Source organism: Grammomys surdaster, unplaced genomic scaffold (assembly GCF_004785775.1).
Source record: "Grammomys surdaster isolate TR1022 unplaced genomic scaffold, NIH_TR_1.0 170, whole genome shotgun sequence".
NCBI classification, from domain to species: Eukaryota; Metazoa; Chordata; class Mammalia; order Rodentia; family Muridae; genus Grammomys; species Grammomys surdaster.
This window is the reverse complement of record NW_021604618.1, coordinates 8,178,899-8,200,139: the sequence shown is the minus strand read 5'-3', so window position 1 is coordinate 8,200,139 and position 21,241 is coordinate 8,178,899. Positions and strand designations below refer to the sequence as shown.

The 21,241-nt window shown below is 46.2% G+C and overlaps 1 protein-coding gene across 3 annotated transcripts in view; it reads right to left on the bottom strand.

Annotated features, from left to right (window-relative positions):
- Nucleotides 1–424: 424 nt before the first annotated feature.
- Nucleotides 425–21,241, bottom strand: part of Lmo2 (LIM domain only 2) — a 24,445-nt gene continuing 3,628 nt past the window's right edge. Inside the window, exons 1-4 of one of the 3 annotated variants that reach the window (XM_028766980.1) lie at nt 12,361–12,524; nt 11,391–11,610; nt 5,882–6,097; nt 425–1,442 (exon numbers count right to left, since the gene is read on the bottom strand). In XM_028766980.1, coding sequence (XP_028622813.1) covers nt 1,223–1,442; nt 5,882–6,097; nt 11,391–11,431 — 477 coding nt within the window. In that variant the 5' untranslated portion in view covers nt 11,432–11,610; nt 12,361–12,524 and the 3' untranslated portion in view covers nt 425–1,222. Of the gene's footprint in view, nt 1,443–5,881; nt 6,098–11,390; nt 11,611–11,737; nt 11,967–12,360; nt 12,525–21,241 lie in introns of those variants that run through there. The other 2 variants (XM_028766979.1, XM_028766981.1) reach the window with 2 other exon arrangements.

Below are 21,241 nucleotides of genomic sequence, written 5' to 3'. Positions count from 1 at the left end.
CACACATCTTGGAAAATAGAAATGTCAAGCTCAGCATCTTTGCCACATTTCAAGCCAGGTAATTACCTTCTCTCCCAAAGGGAATCTATTTTATGTATTTGTGTGCTTTCTAGGTTACAAGTTTCCCAAAGGCAATGATCTCCCTGCCTTCCCCTCACTCCACACAATGCCAAAGTGAAATGCACATTTTACAATAACAACTTAATTATTCTATATCCCTCTGAGCTACGTGATGGCCTGTTATATAATTGCCGGTAATACAGAAACCTATATAAACCTCATATAAACCCTTGCAATAAATGGAAGCTTTTATTTGACCTAGAAATAAACCGCGTATTTACTTCACCTTTCCAAAAGGGGGGAAAAAAGCAAACCATTTCCCTGCTAGCCTAAATTGTAAGTCATTGCACATCAACAACAGCACTGCGTTTCAGCTTGTCATTTTTATTAAGTCTTCAGAATCGAGGTTTTTTTTTTTTTAATGACACACAACAAATACTTTGATATAATCTAAGATAATAAAATAGTTGAACAACTTTGACCTTTTTCTTTTTAAGATTTACATTTGTATAGAAACAATCTGTGGGGTGCCTCACCTCAAAAATGAAGGTGTCTAAAAACAGTGATTCATCGACATCGCTATAAATATTTGTCTGGTTGAAAGATGTGGATTTCATTCCCAAATGAAATGTACCTCCATGCAGCTTCCCTTGGCTCAAGAGCTTTAGGCCAAGGGAAGGTGACCAAGGAAAAAAGAAAGAAAGAAAAAGGAGTGACTATTTCTTCTCTCTTTCCTTTCCTAGTGTGAAGGACGGTGACTAGAACAGGGTAGTTGCCAGAGCCAGGAAGAAATTAATTGCACAACTCTAGTCCATGAACACCAAGGTCACATCTAATCTCTACCCAAGACGGCCTATCTGGGAAATCCTATCATGATGGCACAGTGCATGCTGGTCCCCAAATATTTCCTCCACTAATCTTGTCAGTTACTGTGGCTAGCCTGTGACCATAAATTCTAAGGGCTGGTCCTTTGTGCCACTGAAGCCTCGGCCTTTGCGTTATGTCATGTGATTGCTATGTCTTTAGTGCCCAGGAAGAGTCCAGAATCTCCTAAGAAATGCCTCACCCACCCTCAGGTTCCCAAAGTGCCTAAGCGTGAAGCCGGCGCCGAGAGAGCAGCGTCTTCACTGAACACCCCCCCACAGGCGCCTGGGGCTCTGGCCTAGATGATTCCATTGATCTTGGTCCACTCATAGATGTCTTGTTCGCACACTATGTCGGAGTTGATGAGAAGGTATCTGTCTCCTACACAGAAATGCTTCTGACAGGCGGCGCACTTGAAACACTCCAGGTGGTACACTTTGTCTTTCACACGCATCGTCATCTCATAGGCACGGATGCGCTTGTCACAGGAAGCGCAGAGACCGTCCTGACCAAAAAGCCTGGGGCAAAAAGAAAAGGAAAAAAATGCTAAGAGACGGGGCAGAGACAACACAAAGAAGGGGGCTGGGATGATAGAGTGATGTGAATCTATCAGGATTCCACAAAACCTAGGCAACGCTGAACCTAGTCAGATATGGTGGATTACAGCAGCAATTCTAGTACTCAGGAGGCTGAGGCAGGAAGAAGGCAAGGTCCAAGCAGGACTGGGATACACAGTAATACGATATCTAAAAATAAAAACAGATAGCAAGACAGCTGAACCCAGATAATAGCCCATGAATCCTTCCCTGAAAACAAAGTGACGCGGTGACGGTGACAATGATGTTTTGTTTGCTGTTATTCCTCCCTTCCCTGAGCCTTTCCCTCCTTTTATCCACGCCTCTAGGCTGTGTGGACCAGCTATGGAGAAGAAGTGACTTGCGAGAAGTTAGGCATGCACTGTATGTCTCCTTCCTAGAGGAGCTGGGGCCAGCCCTTGGAGAGCTAAGTCACCAAGAATGCATTAAGATGGGCGTCATTGAGAGGCTCCCGGTTCTACAGCCACTCCCTCTGGGGAGTATGCCTTGAGTCATCCCCCACCCCTCCAGCTGCAGAGGCCACATCCACATGATCATTCACTGGAGCCCCAGCTGCCAGGAGACAGGAGTGTCCCAGGAGACAAGGAGTGCCACTAATCATGCCTCAGAGACCCAGAGGACAAACAGGATCTCTCCACGATGCACAGAGGCTCTTCATTCATGCTCCTCCTGCCCACTTAGCAGGACTCTCTGGAGAGATGACTTTTCTCACATCTAAATCAAGTTTTTCCCTAGCCTCGGGTGCATCGGCCACTTAACCAAGCAACACTTAGTGTTGACTCGTGAGAAGCAACTTAGGAGTCAGGGTAATGGTTTGAAAGGAGCTGGTTGGGGACTGGCAGCATCCAGGAACTTGTTAGAAACAGAAATTCCCAACTATCCCTATACCTGATAGAGACACATAAGAGAAGGCTCAGCAGACTGTGTGTGTACTAATAATCTAACAACAGCTGAACTTTGAAAACGAGCCTCCCTGTAAGAACATTAGGACAAGGACCAGAAAGTGGTTTGGCCATCCTATCATCTATCTTGCTTAGATATTAGTGCAATACCTAGGGCCTGTCAGAGCATCAGAGGTCAGGGACTGAGCCAACACTGGCTATGTGAACACATTCCAGGCGTGCTCTCAACTGCTGCTTCAGGGTCCTTTTCACATAGCGCTTGTAACATAGCACATCACATGTAACTTCTGAATAAAGTCTTTATGACTATTTCCAGTAAATGCTTGGTCTCATTAGAAGTTCATACCAACGTACAAAATGAGAGAACCAACTGGTGCATCCTAAGAGTTTGTAGGGGAGGTAAAGACAGCCATTAAAGCCTGCAACATTTGACCAGAATGGATGGCCTGCAAGTGGGGCCTGTGAGCAGAGAGCGAGCTCACCGCAGCGGGGTCAGAGGTCATCTCTGTTCAGGATCCCACTTTCTGTGCTGGAAGCAGACTCATCAGTAGGGGAGAACACTCTATCTTAGCATAGCAGATGGTGGAGCTGTGGGTAACTGCCACATCGGAGGTCACAGAGCAGAAAGAGCGTTCTGGTGTCCTGACTGTTCAGTAAGTCAAGGTTGAGGCTGAGCAGAGACACACAACTGAGAAAACAGTGTGTGGCAAATGAGTCTGACTGCCTGAGGTCTGAGACCTTAAGAAAGCAGGGGCTTATTAAAGGGAAGTCAGGGGGCAAATTACAACACATCAGGCAGCTAATGGGAGGACAAAGGACTAATGTTTGGGTGATAAGTTCAGGTCCCAGAATCACCTCTAACTAGGTAGGTGACCTGAGCAAATGACACGTCCTCTCCTGGCTTCTGTGCCTTACACTGGAAGGCCTAGGTTGGAGGCAGAGGTCTTGGCAGCCCATTCCAACTCAGGCACTCTGCAATGCTATGGTAACGAAAAGGAGCCAGGGCTGGGCAGTTAATGTGTGCATTAACCTCTGGCTCAGGAATCCTCCTCTTAGCTGGATATCCCAGAAACAGATCACAGGGGAGGATTTATGTTCAAGTGGTTTATGATGTCCTCAGGGTAAGTGAGAAAGAGGGGAGGGAGTCAAGTAGCAATCTCAGGCGCTCAGTTTCGGAGGAGCTTTGGCCTGATGTCTGGGGACTCCTGAAGTGGAAGTCCTGTCTCCAAGTGGCCTTGACTCCCCTCTAAGCTGAAGGGATTGGAGACTCCCCTGAAACATGGGTCCTTGGCAGCAGGGTCTGGTGAGATGGCATAGTTTTGGCTTTAACAGGTGCTGGCTTGCTATAGATACCAGCTGTTGAAACAGAACCACAGTCTAGAGGGGACTGCCCTACATAAAAGTTCATGAAAATTGAATCTAAGGGGATCTGGGTTGGGTACCCAACACAATTTAACAAGAGTTGTACAAGAGAGGGGGGAGGGGGTAGTAGTGGGGTCCTGGATATTTGAGGTTAATGTCTCAAAAAGACCAGAAGAAAGTTGACCATTCAAGATCCTCATGGAGAAAAGCTGTTCTAGAGCAAGGGACTGAACCTCTTTGGAGGAGCCTCTGAGTCGTTCTGAACATATTCTGTTAAAATAGCTCCAAATATGTCAAAGAACTGAAGTAAAGAAGTCCATGGCTAATGGACCATCCCCGAAGGAAATAAAAATCCCTCCTCTGTCAAGAGGTGTCAGCGCTTTAAGCTTTCTGCTGCCCATTTTAATAACAATAATATAAATATTAAAGGGTGGCTGGGAAGGCCTGCACTAATGCAGAGTTAATTAACATGTTGCCTGGGAATGTAGCAGGGAGAAGAATTATTTCGTGTCACCAAGACACAAGTTAATTAACACTGGGCTCTCCCAGACTATTTTTTTTCTTCTCCTTTTTGAAAATGGAAAAGATTAACAAGCCCAGGCAGCGCTGCCTTTCTTCCTGAATGTTCTATAAAACCGGAGAGATAGGGAGGAATCGGCTCTTTTGACCTTACTGTATCTGACTTAGTTTAATAAGATTCAAATGATTCAACAGGGATGGAGGCAGGAGCCCAGCGGGAGTCATTTACCCAGCTGCTTTCTGATGGAGCTGGCAGACCTGGGGTGAGTAAAACCAGGTCTGTATTTATCTCTGTTCTATTTTCTTATGACTTAAAAAAAGAGAAATTCAAGAGAATGACAGTCAGACCTACTTGCTCTCTTTTTCATTTGCCTCAAACCACTACATCTGCCACGACTTCAACCACAGTCTGGAGGCACGCAAATGCTGCTCCAGTGGACGGGTGAGTGTCCTTTGACTTCAGAACTACCAGCAGCTTGTTTTTATTTCGAATGTGCAGTGCCCTGAGAACACACACCCAGGAGGAAGAGCCTCCTCAGCAGCCAAGGGCACTGGAGTCTAAAAGAGCTTCTCTCCACAGGCTAGATGGTCTTAATATACTGGGGCTGCATGCTCAGTGGACCCTCTGCCACAGGAGGCTGGCGAAGAACTGACAGCTCAACAGTTGAGTGGATCTGACAGTACGGGGCACAGAGTTACCTCCAGGGCAGCTAATATAGAAGGTGGAGATGCTAAAACACTCACTGGGTACCAGGACACTCACACACAGGAGAAGTACTTCTGTTTTGCTTGGCCTTGTACATTTCCTATTCCACCCTTCCATGTTACCACCTCCTTGCCCATTATAACGGGAAATAATCGGTGATACCACCATGACACCTGTCAGTTATAAAAACCAGCTACCATCTACTTCTTAAGTCATGCATCAAGTCAAGTACGTCATTCTAACTTTAGAAGTAATTACAGTTACTATCCCCATTTTGCAGACAGGAAATGGAGGCTTCTGTGCATTGTCCAAGGCCAGCACTAGGAAGCAATGAAGTAGTGACTCAAACCTCCTGACTCCAGTGCCTTCACCTTACAGCTGCTGAATGTTTGCCTCCTGCTATGAAACTCAGTGCTTGGGGCTCACTAGCAAGGACAGACTGCTATTTTAAATATTGACTCCAATAATATTGGAGTCATGCAAAAAAATATCTACATATATGCATATGTTTACTGGGGATTAAATGAGAACCCACCCCCAAATTTATAAATGAATTCTCTCTCTTCCCCTAGTTCCCTGGATATTTCCTTACACATACTTCTCCAAACCCTATCCCTGGGTCTGTCCCCCCAGAATTTTGTCCTTATTCTGAATTCCATGTTTATTCTTCTCTTACCTTTAAAGACATTGGTGATTCACCATGCAGCGATGTGTCTCTGCAAACATGGCGGCAGCAGAGGAAGAGCTCATGGCTTCTCTGAAGAGGCAGCTGAGGCTCAGCCTCCACAGCCTAGCCTCCTTAGGCAGACATCTCAGGAGCTAGAGACCATGTGTCCAAACCCCGATGTGCCCCAGAAGTGTGAGGGACGTACCTGAGATAGTCTCTCCTGCACAACTTCCTTCCCAGCTTGTAGTAGAGGCGCCGCCCCACCTCGCCCAGCCGACACCCACAGAGGTCACAGCTGAGGCAGTCCTCATGCCAGTACTGGTCGATGGCTTTCAGGAAGTAGCGGTCCCCTATGTTCTGCTGGCAGCCGCCACATGTCAGCAGGGATGGGGGTATCTGCAGCACCTCATCCACAGGCTCCCTGGGGAGGAGGCCAAGCATTAGGATCAGCTTGCTGAAGGGAGACAAGCACAAGGTCCCGGGAACTGCTCCACACCGAAGGTACTAAGGGGAACCTCACTAATTTTCCACCCAGCAGTATAAGGAGAAAGGACTCCCTAACTCAGACTGCACAGACACAGCCAACCGTGGATAAAGATGGCAGTGGGCTAGAGAGACCTTGTCATCTGAAAAACTCAAGACAGGATACCAGAAGGTGTCCACGGCACCTGAAGATGGCACTGGACCCTTGACTGCATTCCAGTACCTCTGCGGGCACCTCTGATCTCAGCTGCTTCTTCCTCCTTTTCCTCCTACTCTCCTCCATCTTCTCAGCCCTCCCTCCCTTTCTTCTTTCGTACCGAGGACATAGGCACTGCCAAATCCCAAAGAATGTACTTGAGACCAAAGGAGTTGCCTACAGTAAAAGCATCTGATGACCCAGTGTGCTAAAATCTACAGATCATCTGTTGAATCCACCCTACTGAAGCCCTTCCCACTGCACAGAGTCAAAGGTAGAGAAGGAAGAAGAAAGCCATCGAAATTATATTAGGTTGCCTTCTCTTTCCAAAATAGAAAGTTCCATCAATAGCTAATTATTCCAATTGAAGTTTTGCATTCTTTCCTACATTTTGCATGAATCTTTGGCTGGAGTTTCAGCTTCATAGGTAGAGAGACAGCCTAACACATCAGGGGCCCAATGGTTATTTCTTTAGTACTACCTAAAGTAGGGACATAATCCCAGTCCATCCTGAGGCAGAACCTGGAGGAGCAGGATTTTAAATTCATCATCAGCACCATCCAGAGGCTCAGGGTTACATTAGATGCTGTCTCAAAGAAACACTAGCACTGAATGAATCTTTAGGAAGAAATCCAGGTCACAATGCGATTCTTAAACAGATAGAGAACATTGGTGAGGTAGTGTTTCTTTCTTTATACTTTTCTCAGGATAGCAAAGGTAGTCTGAACAAAATTAAATTAGTAAAGAGAATGGACGAGGGGCCAAATGGTGGACCTACAGGGAGTGGAGGGCAATTAAGTTGATGCTAAAGTCTTAATCCAGGCACTTTGTCCACAGTGAGTCTGAGGGATATGTGCTTTCATCTTAAAAGTTTTATGTTGGAGATCACAAGATGCTTAGGAGGTTAGGGTGCTTGCCTCCAAGCCCAATGATCTGATGTGATCCCCAGGACACACACAGTGGAAAGAGTCAATTCTAGAAAGTAGTTCTATTTATAGACCCATGTGCAGAGACGCGCGCGTGTGTGTGTGTGTGCATGCTTGCGAGGGCGCGCGTGTGCATGCATACACACACACACACACACAAATGTAAAAAATTGTTTTAAAGTCACATATAAGGCCTTCTGCTTGCTTCGCCTTCCTAGAACCTGAATATTTTTGTTTTACATATAAGAAGAAATACCTTTTCTGAGAGAAAATGGCATGGGGGAAATAATTGTGATATCATACAAGAGGCAGGGAACATTTACTGCTTGTTGATTTGTAATCATTAATGTGCTCCCGGAACATTATTCAAATAAGACCTACTTTTACAAAAATCTGATTAAAAAAAATTAAATTGCTTTTACCCTTCTTAGGTACCCTGGGCGACACGCCTGCACCTCTGATTTTTATTTGGCACTTTTACCAAGTGACCTTGTGGCCTAATTGTTCTGTACCCGTGAAGCTCAGCTCCATGATAGCTGGGACAGTGAGACTCAGGGAATGAGTGTTTATAGGGCACTCCAACATCTTCCGGTGACCCCTCTAGGAGACCATTAAACATCCATTGTAAACATTTAGCTAAATTCTAATGCCAAATCCACCATTATAGCATAAAATATAAGATTGCCTTCTTTTAGAACCAGGAAGTTTGAAGCTCAGGCCAGTTTCTTTGAGAAAAAACAACGATCAAGTCAAGTGTTAGGTGTCGTTTGTTTATTTGTTGTTTCAATGCTGACAATCAAACCCAGGTCCCTAGCTGCTTTAGGTAAGTACTCTACCACTGTGACTTCTTTCTCAGTTCTGTTTGTTTGGATTGTTTTTAAAGATTGATTTTTATTTTCAACTTTCTTTCTTTCTATTTTTTTTTTTTTCCGAGACAGGGTTTCTCTGTATAACCCTGGCTGTCCTGGAACTCACTCTGTAGACCAGGCTGGCCTCGAACTCAACATTTTTATTTTCAATTGTATGTATGTGTGTGAGAACATACACATAAGGGCAGATGCTCCAGAAGGCCATAGGCATCAGATACCCTGGAGATGAAGTTACAGAGGATTGTGAGCCACCCAATATGGGTGCTGGGAATCCAACTTGGGTCTCCTATAAGAGCAGGAGATGCTTTTAACCACTGAGCTGCCGGTTCTCTCTTTCAGGTTCTAGGGACCAAACTCACTTTATCAGACTTAGAGTAAATAAGCACCGTTAGCAGCGGAGGCAGCTCTTAAGCCCTTTTCTTCCTTTTAAAATTTAAGACAAGATCTCACTAAATTGCCCAGGGTGGCCTGGAATAATTCTTCTGCCTCAGCCTTGCATGAATATAGAATTAGGGGTGAGGTGGGCTAAGACATTAAATAGTTCCAATAATACACTAGAAGTTGCTGGGTAGTGGTGGTGCACACCTTTAAATCCCAGCACTCTGGAGGCAGAAGCAGGTGAATCTCTGAGTTTGAGGCCAGCCTGGGCTACAAAGTGAGTTACAGGACAGCCCGAGTTACAAAGAGAAACTCTGTGGGGTGGGGGACTCCACTAGAATGTTTGTTTCTATAGGGTATATATAAGGGGTTCCATTCTCATATTTGAAAGTTTCAATTCAGAGTCAAATCTCTTCCCTTTGCATAGCTCAAGGCTTTCAAAAACACCCACAGAACTCCCGTCCATGCTTGATGCCTAGATGGCTGATGTTATTACCAGCCAACTTTGAAAGAGAAGAATCTGCACTTAGCTGGAACAAAACTCGCCAGAATTAAAATGACCTGTAGGGAGGTAGAAGGAATCACCAATTGCATGAATTCCAGCTTCCTGTGTACACGCTACCTTTGCACGTGCCTAGGCAAGGACTGATCTGTATCTGGAGATGCCATGGTAAAGACCCAAACTGGCTTTGAGCAAGCATTCAGGGAGGCAGCTGGCAGGAGAGTGAGTGCAGGAGAAAGAGACATGATGGTCTGAGAACAGATGAAGACAGGACAAGGTCTATCTTTCTATAATTAATGACATGCCATTATCTCTGGTGAACAATTCAAGCCAAAGACTGAATGAGATTTACCTTAAGTTAATATTTAATATTCTCCCACCAGCCTGTCCTGAACACGACACCTGAGTGTCTCTTTAGCATTGATTTCTGGCAAAAACTTCTCACCAATTTCCCAGACAGAGGGAAAATGTTCCACAGACATTTCCCATGGGGCTTGTCCATCTTCAGTCACAGCCTTCCTTTACTGGACACATATTGCAGGACAGATGAACGGCCACTGGACCTCTTGAACTAGGTGCTCACTATTACAGCTATGAGATAACTTTCAGTTTTCTAGTCTGGGGGGAAAAGGCACCAGCTTTGGTAAGAGCAAACTTCCTTTACAGAACTTAACCCTCAGGCTGGAGAGAAGGCTCAGCAGTTTAACGGTGTTTTCTGTTCTTCCAAAGGACCTAAATTGGAGTCTCCACACCCAAAACAGATGGCTCACAACTACCTGTAACTCCCGCTCTAGGAGATCCATCACCTCGAGCCTCCAGGGCACCTGCACTTAGGTGCACACACGCATTCATAAAATTAATACCTTTTAAGGAGCCAAGCTCCGTCTAGTCAGCATCTAATAAAGGATTAGCGGTTAGGTTGTGCTGATTAGGGAAGCAGTAACACCAGTTCATCAGACTGACTCCCTTACCATGCAATCTTATGTCCTGTCCAATCTTTGAAAACTCGGGGCTCAGATGTTATTCTAAGTTTATTTTTAAAAGGGAACAAGCTATATACTGACTTTTTTTTTTAAGGGTTGTTGTTTTTCTCCTGAGGTTTTAAGGAAGCTGGTCTTCATGTCAACAAACCTAGCTCCTTTCTGAGCTGCTGTCTTAACCTTCAAGACTGAAAAGTGATGTTTATATTCTCGCTGGATCGTGGGACTTCCTGTGTTTTATGAGAACACGCAGGGTTTTTATGCTGCTGGCTGAGGGTAAAGCCCAGGTAAATAAACACCACAGAAGGCTGAAATTGAAGGTTGGGGGGGAGGCGAGTAGGAAAACTTCAGCAGGAAAGCACAATTCTTTTAAAGCAGGAAAAGAAAAGAAAAGGGGGAAAACCCCCCACCAAAACAAATTCGCCTTAAAAGCCCAAATGGACGAGTCATTAACCAGCTCCTTTGGTCTTGTGTTAACAAATCCCTTCAAAGGATTAGATGAGGACTTCAAAGGAATAAAAACTCAAAACCAGACAGCTAATGACTCTTAAAAGGGCATTTGCGTGGACGTGAAAAAAACCGATACCTTTATTCCTGGCTCCCCTTGTTAAGACTGGAGAATGGGCTACGGTATAGGCTGTGGAATGGGGGTGTTCTTTGCAAACCAGCGCAAAGCTCAGAGCACAAGACAGTACATGCTCATTACAACTCTGGTTCGCTGACCCTAATCTAAGCCCTTCTGAGAGTTCGATGAGTTCCTGATCCCTAGAAAAACATACTAGACCAAAAAAAAAAAAAAAATGTGCACTAACTTTCGAGGTTCACGTGCCCACACTAGGAGACTCAGGGGAGGGGCAAACATGTACCCGGTGGAACTCCGGATTAGCAATTCTAGAAGTCTCTGGAGGCCAGAACCAGTTCCCAGGTGGACAGGCGGACCTCATCAACTGTCCGCTCTACTCCGGGCCTGTCGGAGACCCCAGGAACGTTCTGGTTGAGATGTCCCCCTTTCCAGGGCCAAACGGACAAAAAGGAAGGGAACCTGGAGAGGGTGGGACGAAAAGGGAGAAGGCAAAATCTCATCTTCCACTCTCCCTGCCCTGCACCTGTGCCTCCGAGCTCCGAGTGGCTGCTCCTGGGCAAACTTTCTGGCCCGGGTGAAGGTTTCGGAAGCTTTCCAAATAGCCCAAAGCGGTCCGCAGGGTCGATCCCAGTTACAGCTTCTGCCTCCCAGTCCCTCTTGGTGGCTCCAAAGTCACCCGCGAGGAAAGAGAACCCCTGCGGCACCAAGGGCACGCTGCGGGCGCGTACCTGGAGTCAGCCCCTCGCGCCTAGCCTGGGACCCGGTGTGGGATGCGGGGACAGAAACGCCACACTTACTCAGAAGGGTCCAGGCTCTTCCTTTCGATGGCCGAGGACATTGGGGAGGGGGGCGGCGTGCCGGGCGGCGGGGGCGCTCCCTTTGTGGCGCGTGGCTGGCTAGCTGCCTGGACTCGGACCCCCTCCGGTGCTCGGGCGCCGCCGCTCCTGCGCCTCCTCTTGCTCGGTCGCTCCGCCGGCGAGCTCGCCCCTCCACGCTCAAGGACAGTCACCGCGCTCCCTTCAAACGCCAAAGAGAGAGAGCGAATCACCCAGCTGCCCAGCGCGCGGCGGCCGAGGCAGGGGGCCGGGGAGCAGCCCGGCCTCCCTCCGGCGGCTGCGACAGCTGCCGCTGCTCAGGACTTAACCTTCCATCCCGGTCCCGCTGCCGTCACCACAGCCGCCGCCGCCGCCGCCGCCGCCCGGTCCCGATCGCGCGCAGTCGCCGGCTCCGCCCGGCCGCCCCGAGCCCCTCGCACCTTCGCCGGGGTCGGGGCGCCGAGGGCAGAGAGGGGGCGGCGGCCTGGGGGCGGGGAGCGGACCGCGCGGCTCTCCCCGGGCTCCCTCCTCTCTCGCGAAGGTCTATTTTCGCTCAGCTTCCCTCTGTCTCTGGTTTCATTTCCTTTTTCCTGATCACGATTCAAATACAATAGAAGGAAATCACATTTAAAGAGACAGCTGCCCGCCCCCTCCCCCTTTTTTTCTTCCCTTTTTTTTTTTTTTAAACGGGGCTCCTGGGGATTAGCAATCCAAACAGCGGCAGCGGCAGAGGTAGCAGCGGCGACGGCGGCAGCCCTGACTTGGCTTCTTAAAGGGGCCAACGGTAGAGACCCAGAGTCTCCCCTGAGCACCTCTCCTGGGGCAAGAAGCTCGCTGCCTCTAAACCGTCCTTTTCAGAGTTCCCCTTCTGCCTTTCCCTTTGGTTTCAGGCGGAAAGTAACCACCTGGGCGTTCCAGCAGGAAAGAAAAGACAGGAATGTGAAATAAGCACCTGCAGAAATGCAAGTGTTGCTAGTGGCTGCCTAGCGCGCGCTCGTCTCGGGTTCGAGGTCCCAAGTCCACGGTCTTGGTGCTCTGCGATGCCTGAGACAGTGCGGCTCTGCTGGCGGCAAGCTAGAAGCTGCGACTGCGCTCCAGAGAAAGGACGCGAGCTGTATGGCCAGGGACCTCACGCGCTAGGTGCGCCTGAGCAGAGCTAGGGGCAGCTAATCCCGCAGGGAGGGTGGCTGGGAGGGACCACGTTGTCCGGGTCTCCTCTCCATCTGCTGGCGGCAGAATTCCCTCCCTCAGCATCTTTCAAAGAGCCAACTCCAGCGGTTAGGCTGGCCTCTCTGTAAAGTATCAGCAGTACTTGGACTGGAGGAAGTTCCTTCCCAATAAAAGGACCTTACAGTTATTACTTACTATTATTTTGCCCTATATAAAGCAAAGAAAAGGGCAGGTTCCTCCTTCAAGCTTGAAGGCAAGTTCTAGATGGAGAAAGAAAGGCAGAAGGAAAGAAGAGGACTCTAGCTAGCTACTTTCGCAGGGAGAAAAACCTAGGTTCCTCTGGGCCTTGAGTTCCTTGAAACTGAGTCCAGAAATGATCGTTCAAGGCCCGTTAGCTTATGATGATGACAATCTTCAGGCTTGTGAAGAGGAAAAATCCCGAGTGCTTTCAGAATCCATTGTTTAGTAGAATAGTCTGAACCAAGGACATAGGCATTTATTTCAGCCCCATTTTAAAGATTGCTTACAGCCTAGACCAGCTCTCCCCAGAAGATGATTGCTGAAGTCAAAACCGAATTCCTGGATTTCCCCATACAGAGCAAAATCTTTACTGATTTCTCACTAGCAATAACCTGAACCATTACCCACAGATTCGTGTCATTTTCTTGTCTCCATGTCGTGAAATTTATACTGAAGGGGAATAATTAAAATCTGTGTCTGTGTGTTTACCCTCGTGTTGGTCCAAAACCCACACCTCCAGTATATAAAAAGACATTTTCCTATTTAAGTCCTTGGTTTTTTAAATTAAAAAACAAAAATCTTTACAATGTTTAGGCAAGCCTAAATTATATGATAAATACGTAACTTGTTATTCTACTTTCATTTCTATCTGAAGTGAAAATAAACATTGTTCATGGTAGCACAGGCCAGTAATCTCAGGGCAGGGCAGGAGCATTAAGAATCTAAGTCATCTTCCCCTACGCAGTTGGTTAAAAAGGCTGGTCTGGGCTACAGGAGACAGTGTCTCAAAGCCAAGAGAAGGAAAAGAGACAAGGGAAACACATGGACTGTGATTGGCAGTATATCTGGTTAATGCTGATGTTTTAATGCTGAGCCAATGCAGTCGTATTTCCTGGGGTTGGTTTAGACTCTTATCAGTTCACATGACTAGGAGACCTACCTTCAAGATACAGCATGGAGAAAGTGGCTGAGGATTTTGCCTGTATTGTGGCCTCTCTTTTACCATCATGTGACCTGGGCTGAACAAGCAGAGTTTACATTCTCAGCATCCTTGTTAGTAAAATGGGAATAATGGGACTTACTAACTAGAGGGCTTGATATAAGGATTGAACTGTGCACCCAACATGTAGTACATGGATCATGGATCTGTAATGAAATGGGAATATCTATCTATCTATCCATCTATCTATCTATCTATCTATCTATCTATCTATCCAGCATGTGACCCATCCCATGGACCTGTACTTTCCTTCCTCCAATTTTTCATAGCTTTGGAGTGAGTTATTAAAATAAGTATCTCCTTGGACTCCAAGAGGTAACTTTGGAACGGCCATGTGGCCATGTCCAGGGCATAAAGATTACTTTATGCTTCTGCTTTGACCTGAGTGTATTAAAGGGGAGGGGCAGGGGGCTTGCATGACTTTGGGTCATTTTCTTGTCTTTCACAACTCTTTGGGGAGTGCCTTCTTTGAGAAGGTATGTCTTTGATATGATGATATCTTAAGATTTCAATTTCACACACCATGGCTGTAAGAAATTACTGCCTACTGGTGGGACTTCATTCCCATTCTATGGGCAATTAAGTCGCCCAAATTTAAGTATAACATTTAGAATCAAGTCTCAAAATGTGTTTTTTATGTCTTTTTATTATGAATGATTTTAAAGCAATCATGGCCTTACGATATCTTCCCGTAGCATCCAGTAACTCCATGTTCAGGCAAGATTCAGCTACACTGAGGTGACTTGAATGTGTAAAATGAGAGCTAAAGAAGCCCTTGCTTGATCCCTACCCAGCAGGACTAAGCTGTAATCTCTCCCCACCCTCAAAGATATTAAATACCCTGAAGTTTAGACATTCTCAAGTTTTCCGTCTGAAATAAGAATGTCTGAAGTCTGAATCAGTCTCATGATAAATGTGACCACAGATAGGTTATTTTTCCTCTTTGAATCCCCCGCTTTTTTTCCTCCTTAGCACATTTACAATTATTTTCCAAGGAAGAAAAGTCTTACATGACTATGACTACATGTCTTTGCCACGGTGGACTTCTGCTACAAGTGAAGCATCCCACTAGGAAAATGCTAACAAAGACAGTTTACTTTTGTTGCTGTTTCAACCACTGGAAGCTGAGTTGCAACATACATCTTATGAGTTGTAACAGTCACAGAAATAAAAGCTCTCTTTTAATATGGTTTCAACTCACATGGAAAGTTCTTTAAATGTTCAGTTGTCATGGCCATCTGACTTCTAGCCAATCAAGACATCCTCCAGAAATGGCTGAGACTGGGGTACCCTGGGAGGAGCTGAGGTGAGAGAGACTCCAGAATTCACCTACTTATTTGGAAACTTTTCAGGGCCAGTTTGTTCTATTAGTAACTTTAGTGACAAACAAGTCAAGTTTTGTAGGAAGGAGTATCAAATTAATCTTTTCCTCCTCTATTATCTAAGCCTTATGAGAGTGGACGTAAGAGTTATGCAGACAGAACTCCAATGTGTGATTTGGGGGAAGTTACTTCACCCCTGAACCTCAGTTTCTCATCTGTCACATGGAGGTTCTAAAAGAAGTCCGATGGGGTCAGAGCTGGGCCAATATCGCTGGGTTGCCTATTCATCTTATAGGGGTTGTCGGTGGGATAATATGTGCAAAACCACTTTGCACAATGATGGTGCCTAGAAAAGGCTCAGAAATGATAGCAGTTGCTATTACTCCATCTCTCAGAAGCAATCATCACCACATCAAGAAGCAGCAATCTTCCAGCCAATCAAGACATCCGCTAGAGGTGGCTGAGACTGGGGTGCCTTGGGAAGAGCTGAAGTGAGAGAGACTCAAGTATTTGCACAACTTCCAGCTTAGAGATCCCCATATTTTAGACTATAACCTAGGACTGTGCCCATCGGTCCTGAGGTAGCTGCTGGCAATGTCACTGCTTCCTGCTACACAGCATGCTCCAGCCACATCCTGATGCTATTCACTGACTTTCTGCATCCCAGCCACTTACAGAATCCCCTTTGAGAAGTAAGAGGCCAGCCGCTAGAGATTTGGATTGGTTGGTAAAGTGTTTGCCACACAAGCATGAGACCCTGAGTTCCTAACCCTGGCATCCTTGTAAAGACTTGGCAGCTTCTATAATCCCAGAGCTGCAGAGACAGGGGATCCTAGGGGCTTGTAGCCAGCTGGAGTAAACAATTAGTGAGTTCCGTGTTCAGGGAGAGACCCTGACTCAAAACAGAAGGTGGAGAGCAATAGAAGAAAACACTCTTGACAGTGACCTCTGGCCTTCACAAGATCAAATGTGTAGACATGGTGTATGACAGAGAAGGGGAGGAAGAGGGGAGAGGAGCCCAAGTCTGACACAAAAGAAAATGTCCTGAAATGTCCATTCAACACATATCTTAGCAGAGTACAGATCATAGCTGTCCCTGCTGGAAGGGATCTGAGAAATGTTGAGACACTTGATTTCCTCCTGGAGCTGCTGGAGTTGGAAGGCTTCCCTCCCTGTGAGCCTGCCCATGCTTCAACCACCGCAGCTCTGCCTTCCTTGACCTTTGGCTTGGGGCCTGGCGTCCTTGCTCTTTTGCCTCCACACTGTACACTGGCACTTTCAGAGCACTGTCTTCTACTACCTTTATAGGATTCAGCAAAATGAAACGGAGAGGTGCTTGGAGAGGAAACCGGTACATAGTAAATTCCTATAGAGCGTTGGAGACATTGGCCATTATCTTCAATAGAGTGTATTAAAAAGAGTCTGGCTTCAAGATGGTTTTGAGTGTCCGCTGATGATCCAAATCCTTCAACAGGCTGAGCAAATGAGAGTCAACTGCTCCTTCTTCCACTGTACTGGACCCTGAGTTCTTAAGCTGTTCCAAGCTCAAGGTAAGGCAGAGGTGGGTAAAGAGACTGGCAAAGCTGCTGTTGTGGTCTGTTTCTGGGCACTCTCTGCAGCTGTGGAGGCAGTCCCAGCTAAGTAACACAGTGCCTGGAATCCAGTTCACCACATTAGAAATCCAGATTCCTGATGTGGGCCTAGGAAGCCCTGCCTGACATACTATATCCATGACTTTATGCTTGGCTCCCTCTCTGCCTGTCCACTGTGTGTGTGTGTGTGTGTGTGTGTGTGTGTGTGTGTGTGTGTGTGTGCGCGCGCGTGCGTGCCTGTGTTTGTGCTGTAGTCTGACTGCTGAGCCTTGACTCACTAAGCAGCTGATAATGATCTTGAATTTCTGATCCTCCTCTTTGCCTTCAAAGTGCTGGGATTACAGTGGTGTGTCACCACACCCAGCTTCTGAGCTGCTCTTCTCCCATCATCCTATAGGGTTCATGAACTTCATTTAGTTCTCTGTTAAAATGTTTCATTCTCAGAAGGGGCATTTCAAACATAACTTTGCAGAGCTGGAGAGATGGTTCAGGAGTTAAGAATGCTGGTCTCCTGAGGACCGAATTCAGTTCCCCATACCCACGTCAGATGGCTCACAATTACCTGAGACGACAGTTCCAGGGAATCCAATGCCCTCTGGCCTCCAGAAATACTCATATACATGTGGGTCACATAAACTCATGCAGTCATACACACACGCATGTACACACACACACTCACAGGCATGAGCACACACAGAAAGCTAAATAAACAGATCTTTAAAAATAAAGTCTGCTGGGCAGTGGTGGCGCACACCTTTAAATCCCAGCACTTGAGAGGCAGAGGCAGGTGGATTTCTGAGTTTGATGCCAGCCTGGTCTACAGAGTGAGTTCCAGGACAGCCAGGGATACACAGAGAAACCCTGTCTCAAAAAACCAAAAAAATAAAAATAAAAAATAAATAAAAAATAAAAAATAGAAAAATAAAAATAATAAAAATAAAACTTAAGTCCAACTTTTCATCCCTCCCTAGCCCCATTGTCCCACTTCTTTCCCACTAGCATCCTCACCGCTTTCTCTCCAGAACCTCTGCAACAGCCGCTGATTTTGCTGTGTTTGGTGCCCCCCCCCTCCTTGCCAGAATAGAAATTTTAAGGCAGAAACTGCTTCTGACATGTTCCCAACTCTGACTTTAGCATTGAGCATGTGACAGAACTAGGCAGGTCCTTGATAAATTAAATCGAATCAATGAATGATAAATGGTGCCAATGGCAGATCTGCTACTCCCCCTTGGCCCAGGCATGCTCCCACCGTCAGTGTTTTCTGGACAAAAGTAGACAAGTAACTTGAAATGAAGGTCTCTGTTTCTGTGTGTCTGTCTATCTCTGTCTCTATCTCTGCCTCTCTCTGTCTTTCTCTCTCTGTCTCTCTGACTTTCTCTGTCTCTCTGTCTCTCTGTCTCTCTGTCTCTGTGTGTGTGTGTGTGTGTGTGTGTGTGTGTGAAATAGGGTTTTGCTTTTATTAAAGAATGTGTTTAAGCATAAGGGTTAAGAGAAAAGAGGCACTCAGGAAGTAAGACACACCCAAGAACATGGGTGTGGGCTTCTCAAGAAGGCTCACCCCCTCTTGTCTTTCTTGAGTATAACTTTAAAAAGAAGAATTCAGGCATAGATACCGTTAATATTTGGGGCCAGTAGTTTAGAGGAGGTTTTATATTCATTTGTTTTTGAGACAGGGTCTCAATATTGGGACCAGGCAAAGCTTGAACTCATGAACACAGGCAACCCACAAACCTCAGTCTCTAGGACCATAAAGAAGCCCTTGAGTTTGTATTTGAGTGAGAGTTTTATTTTTGAAAGACAGAAACCTCTTGGCTCCCAGGAACACTGTGTCAGCAAACAAGGCACCCTGACATATGATGTGCCACTAAAGGATCCCCACTCTCACGAGGACCTGTGTAGAGAGTGCAGTGAGTCCCAGGCATTGGCGGCACACTGGCTTATGCTGGAGTCCTGGCTTCTTCACAGGTTTTTAGGCAAATTATGTAACAGGGCTGAGCTTCAATTTCATCATGTGCAAAATAGGGATAATAATATCTTCATCATGAGGTTGTAGGAATAAAATGAGATCATGCATGCCAAATACTTAGCACGGTGATCATCATGGAGCAAGAACTCAACGGCAGCAGCTATTATTAGAATTAATTAAGCAGAGAGAATTTTAGAGGAAGTCAATCAGAGGGCTCTTTTTGGCTGGAGTTAGATGGATAACAAATTCTGCCTCGTGAGAGCTTAGCCCAAGCAGGGTAGTCTGTAGCCTTGCTGGGGCCACATGCCTTCCCTTTCTTGCTGTTGAGATCCTTTATGGATTCAAGGGATAGAATCATAAAGGTCTGGCCCAGCCTCAGACTCAGGAAAGCAACATAATGAGGAAGAGACAGAGCCTTGCCATGGTCCTTGCTCCCTGGTCTGACAGTCTGCATCCCAGATGTACCTTCCATTGGAAGAAGGGATGGGGGAGTTGAGACCAGGATGCTGATGGGGAAGTGGAGTGTACTGGGCCTAGCAGGAGAAGGAGACTCTGATGATACCCACCCTGGCAGCCTGTTCTCATGTCTCTCTGAGTTATGGACCATAGAGAGAAGCTGAACTAGGTTTGCATCTGTGCTGAGCCCAACTACAGGAGACCTATTACAGAGGGAGGTGTCCTTCAGGAAGCACCAGGAACAAGGCTTCTTCCTGCCGGCTCTCTCTGCTTCTCTTGATTGCCCTTCATCTCCTCATGGCTAACCTAGCCTATCTGGAATACTATTTTCTTCACCATCCTATGCCAGAATTTACAATGGCCCATGGTCATCTATGGTTTGACCAGTCTTTGAGACTTCACTTGTCTCATTTTTCTAGAAGAAAGAAGTGAACTGAAGGTTAAAGCTGATGTTTCTGGGTGTGATTCTGTCATGTTTACAAATCAAGGTCAAATTCTATACTTCTATGAAGGTGGCTCGACCTTGTCTACTCCTCAACCCTACCTTCTGTCCCACAAACAGAGACTGATCCTCCCATTCAGCCTGCTATGGTCTCAAACTCCCCATTTGTATTCACAGTCTGTGCACTGTCTACTCTTTTTTAAAAAGTATTGATTTATTTATTTATTTTATGTATATAAGCACACTGTAGCTGTATCGGGCAGTATCCCAGGTAAAAATGAAATACCAGTGATGCCTGCTATTAGAAGTTCTAATCCAGATGCTGGCCTCCGAACTTATACTACTCAGACCTCCGACGGGCCACTGACAAGAACATCAAACAGCTAGAGACTGACATCACTAATCTGAAGAAATCCCTCGTTTCACTGTCTGAAGAAACATCCAAAAATCGCAAAGATCCTTATTGGACTTGATTTACTCTATTACAATAGAAAAGGCTGTGTACAGCTCTTGACTGTGTACAACCCTTAAAGAAGAATGTTGCCTTTACACAGATAAGACAGGGATGGTTAAAGAGAGCATAAAAAGGTCAGAGAAGGCCCAGAGAAAAGTCAGAGAGAGAAAGAGAAAGATGAGTGCTAGTACAAGAATTGGTTTTCAGCCTCTCCATGGTTGTCAATCCTACTTCCTCCCATCTTGGGACCATTAATTGGGTTATTTTTGCTTATTTCTTCTGGTCCCTGGGCCTTAAATAGGCTGACTAACTTTGTGAAACAACAGATAAATAATTTGGTAGCAAAACCTATTCAGATACATTGTCATAAGTTAGCTATGGAGGACCACGAGACTCAAGATGAGGTTGTTACTTTATACAGGGTGTTCCCAAAACCCATCTCCACCCAACCTAAAAGAGAAGACTTCTGGCCCTAGACCAAGCAGAGAGGGGCCACCCAGAACCCCCTCGGACTGGTGATCTGAATTCTTCCTTAGGCTGAGAGGCTAAGCACTGCAAGGGAATATAAATAAAAGTTAAAAATATCTCTCTAGGTTCCGTGAGGCACAAGCCTGACTGCATAGGGGTTAATGTCAAAAGTATCCCCTCTCCAGGAAAAAGACATCAGGATGGGTATGGCCCTCATGCCTCACTGGACAATGACAGGGGGACCAGAGCCATTACAAGGTCCCCTTAAATTACTGGAGGTCAGGCCTCTATCCCTGCCTTCACAAGATTAGAATCGCCACAGCCCTTCTATACTTAGAGAAGGGAGGAGATGTCAGGGGCAGCCCTGCTTATAAACTGAAGGCCTAAAATCAGCCATAGGCCTAAAATCAGCAATAGGCCTGTCATACATGTATACTAACACCAAAACATTGAAACAGATGGCTATAAGCTATTATAGACAGGCAGCTTTTGTGGAAACTTGCCAGCCTGAGTAGTCATAGACCTTGTAAATAGGTAGCCTTGGCAGACAATACCAACTTAGATAAGGACAAGTGAATCATAGGCAGAGTCATAGCGACCTGTCCCCTGAACCTTCACCCAGCCAATACCCTGTTCTGAAAGATATCTGTATTCTCCCTGAACACCCACGCTCCATTGTCATCCCCTTCCCCACGTCCTGCCTTTTTGTGTTTATAACCCCTG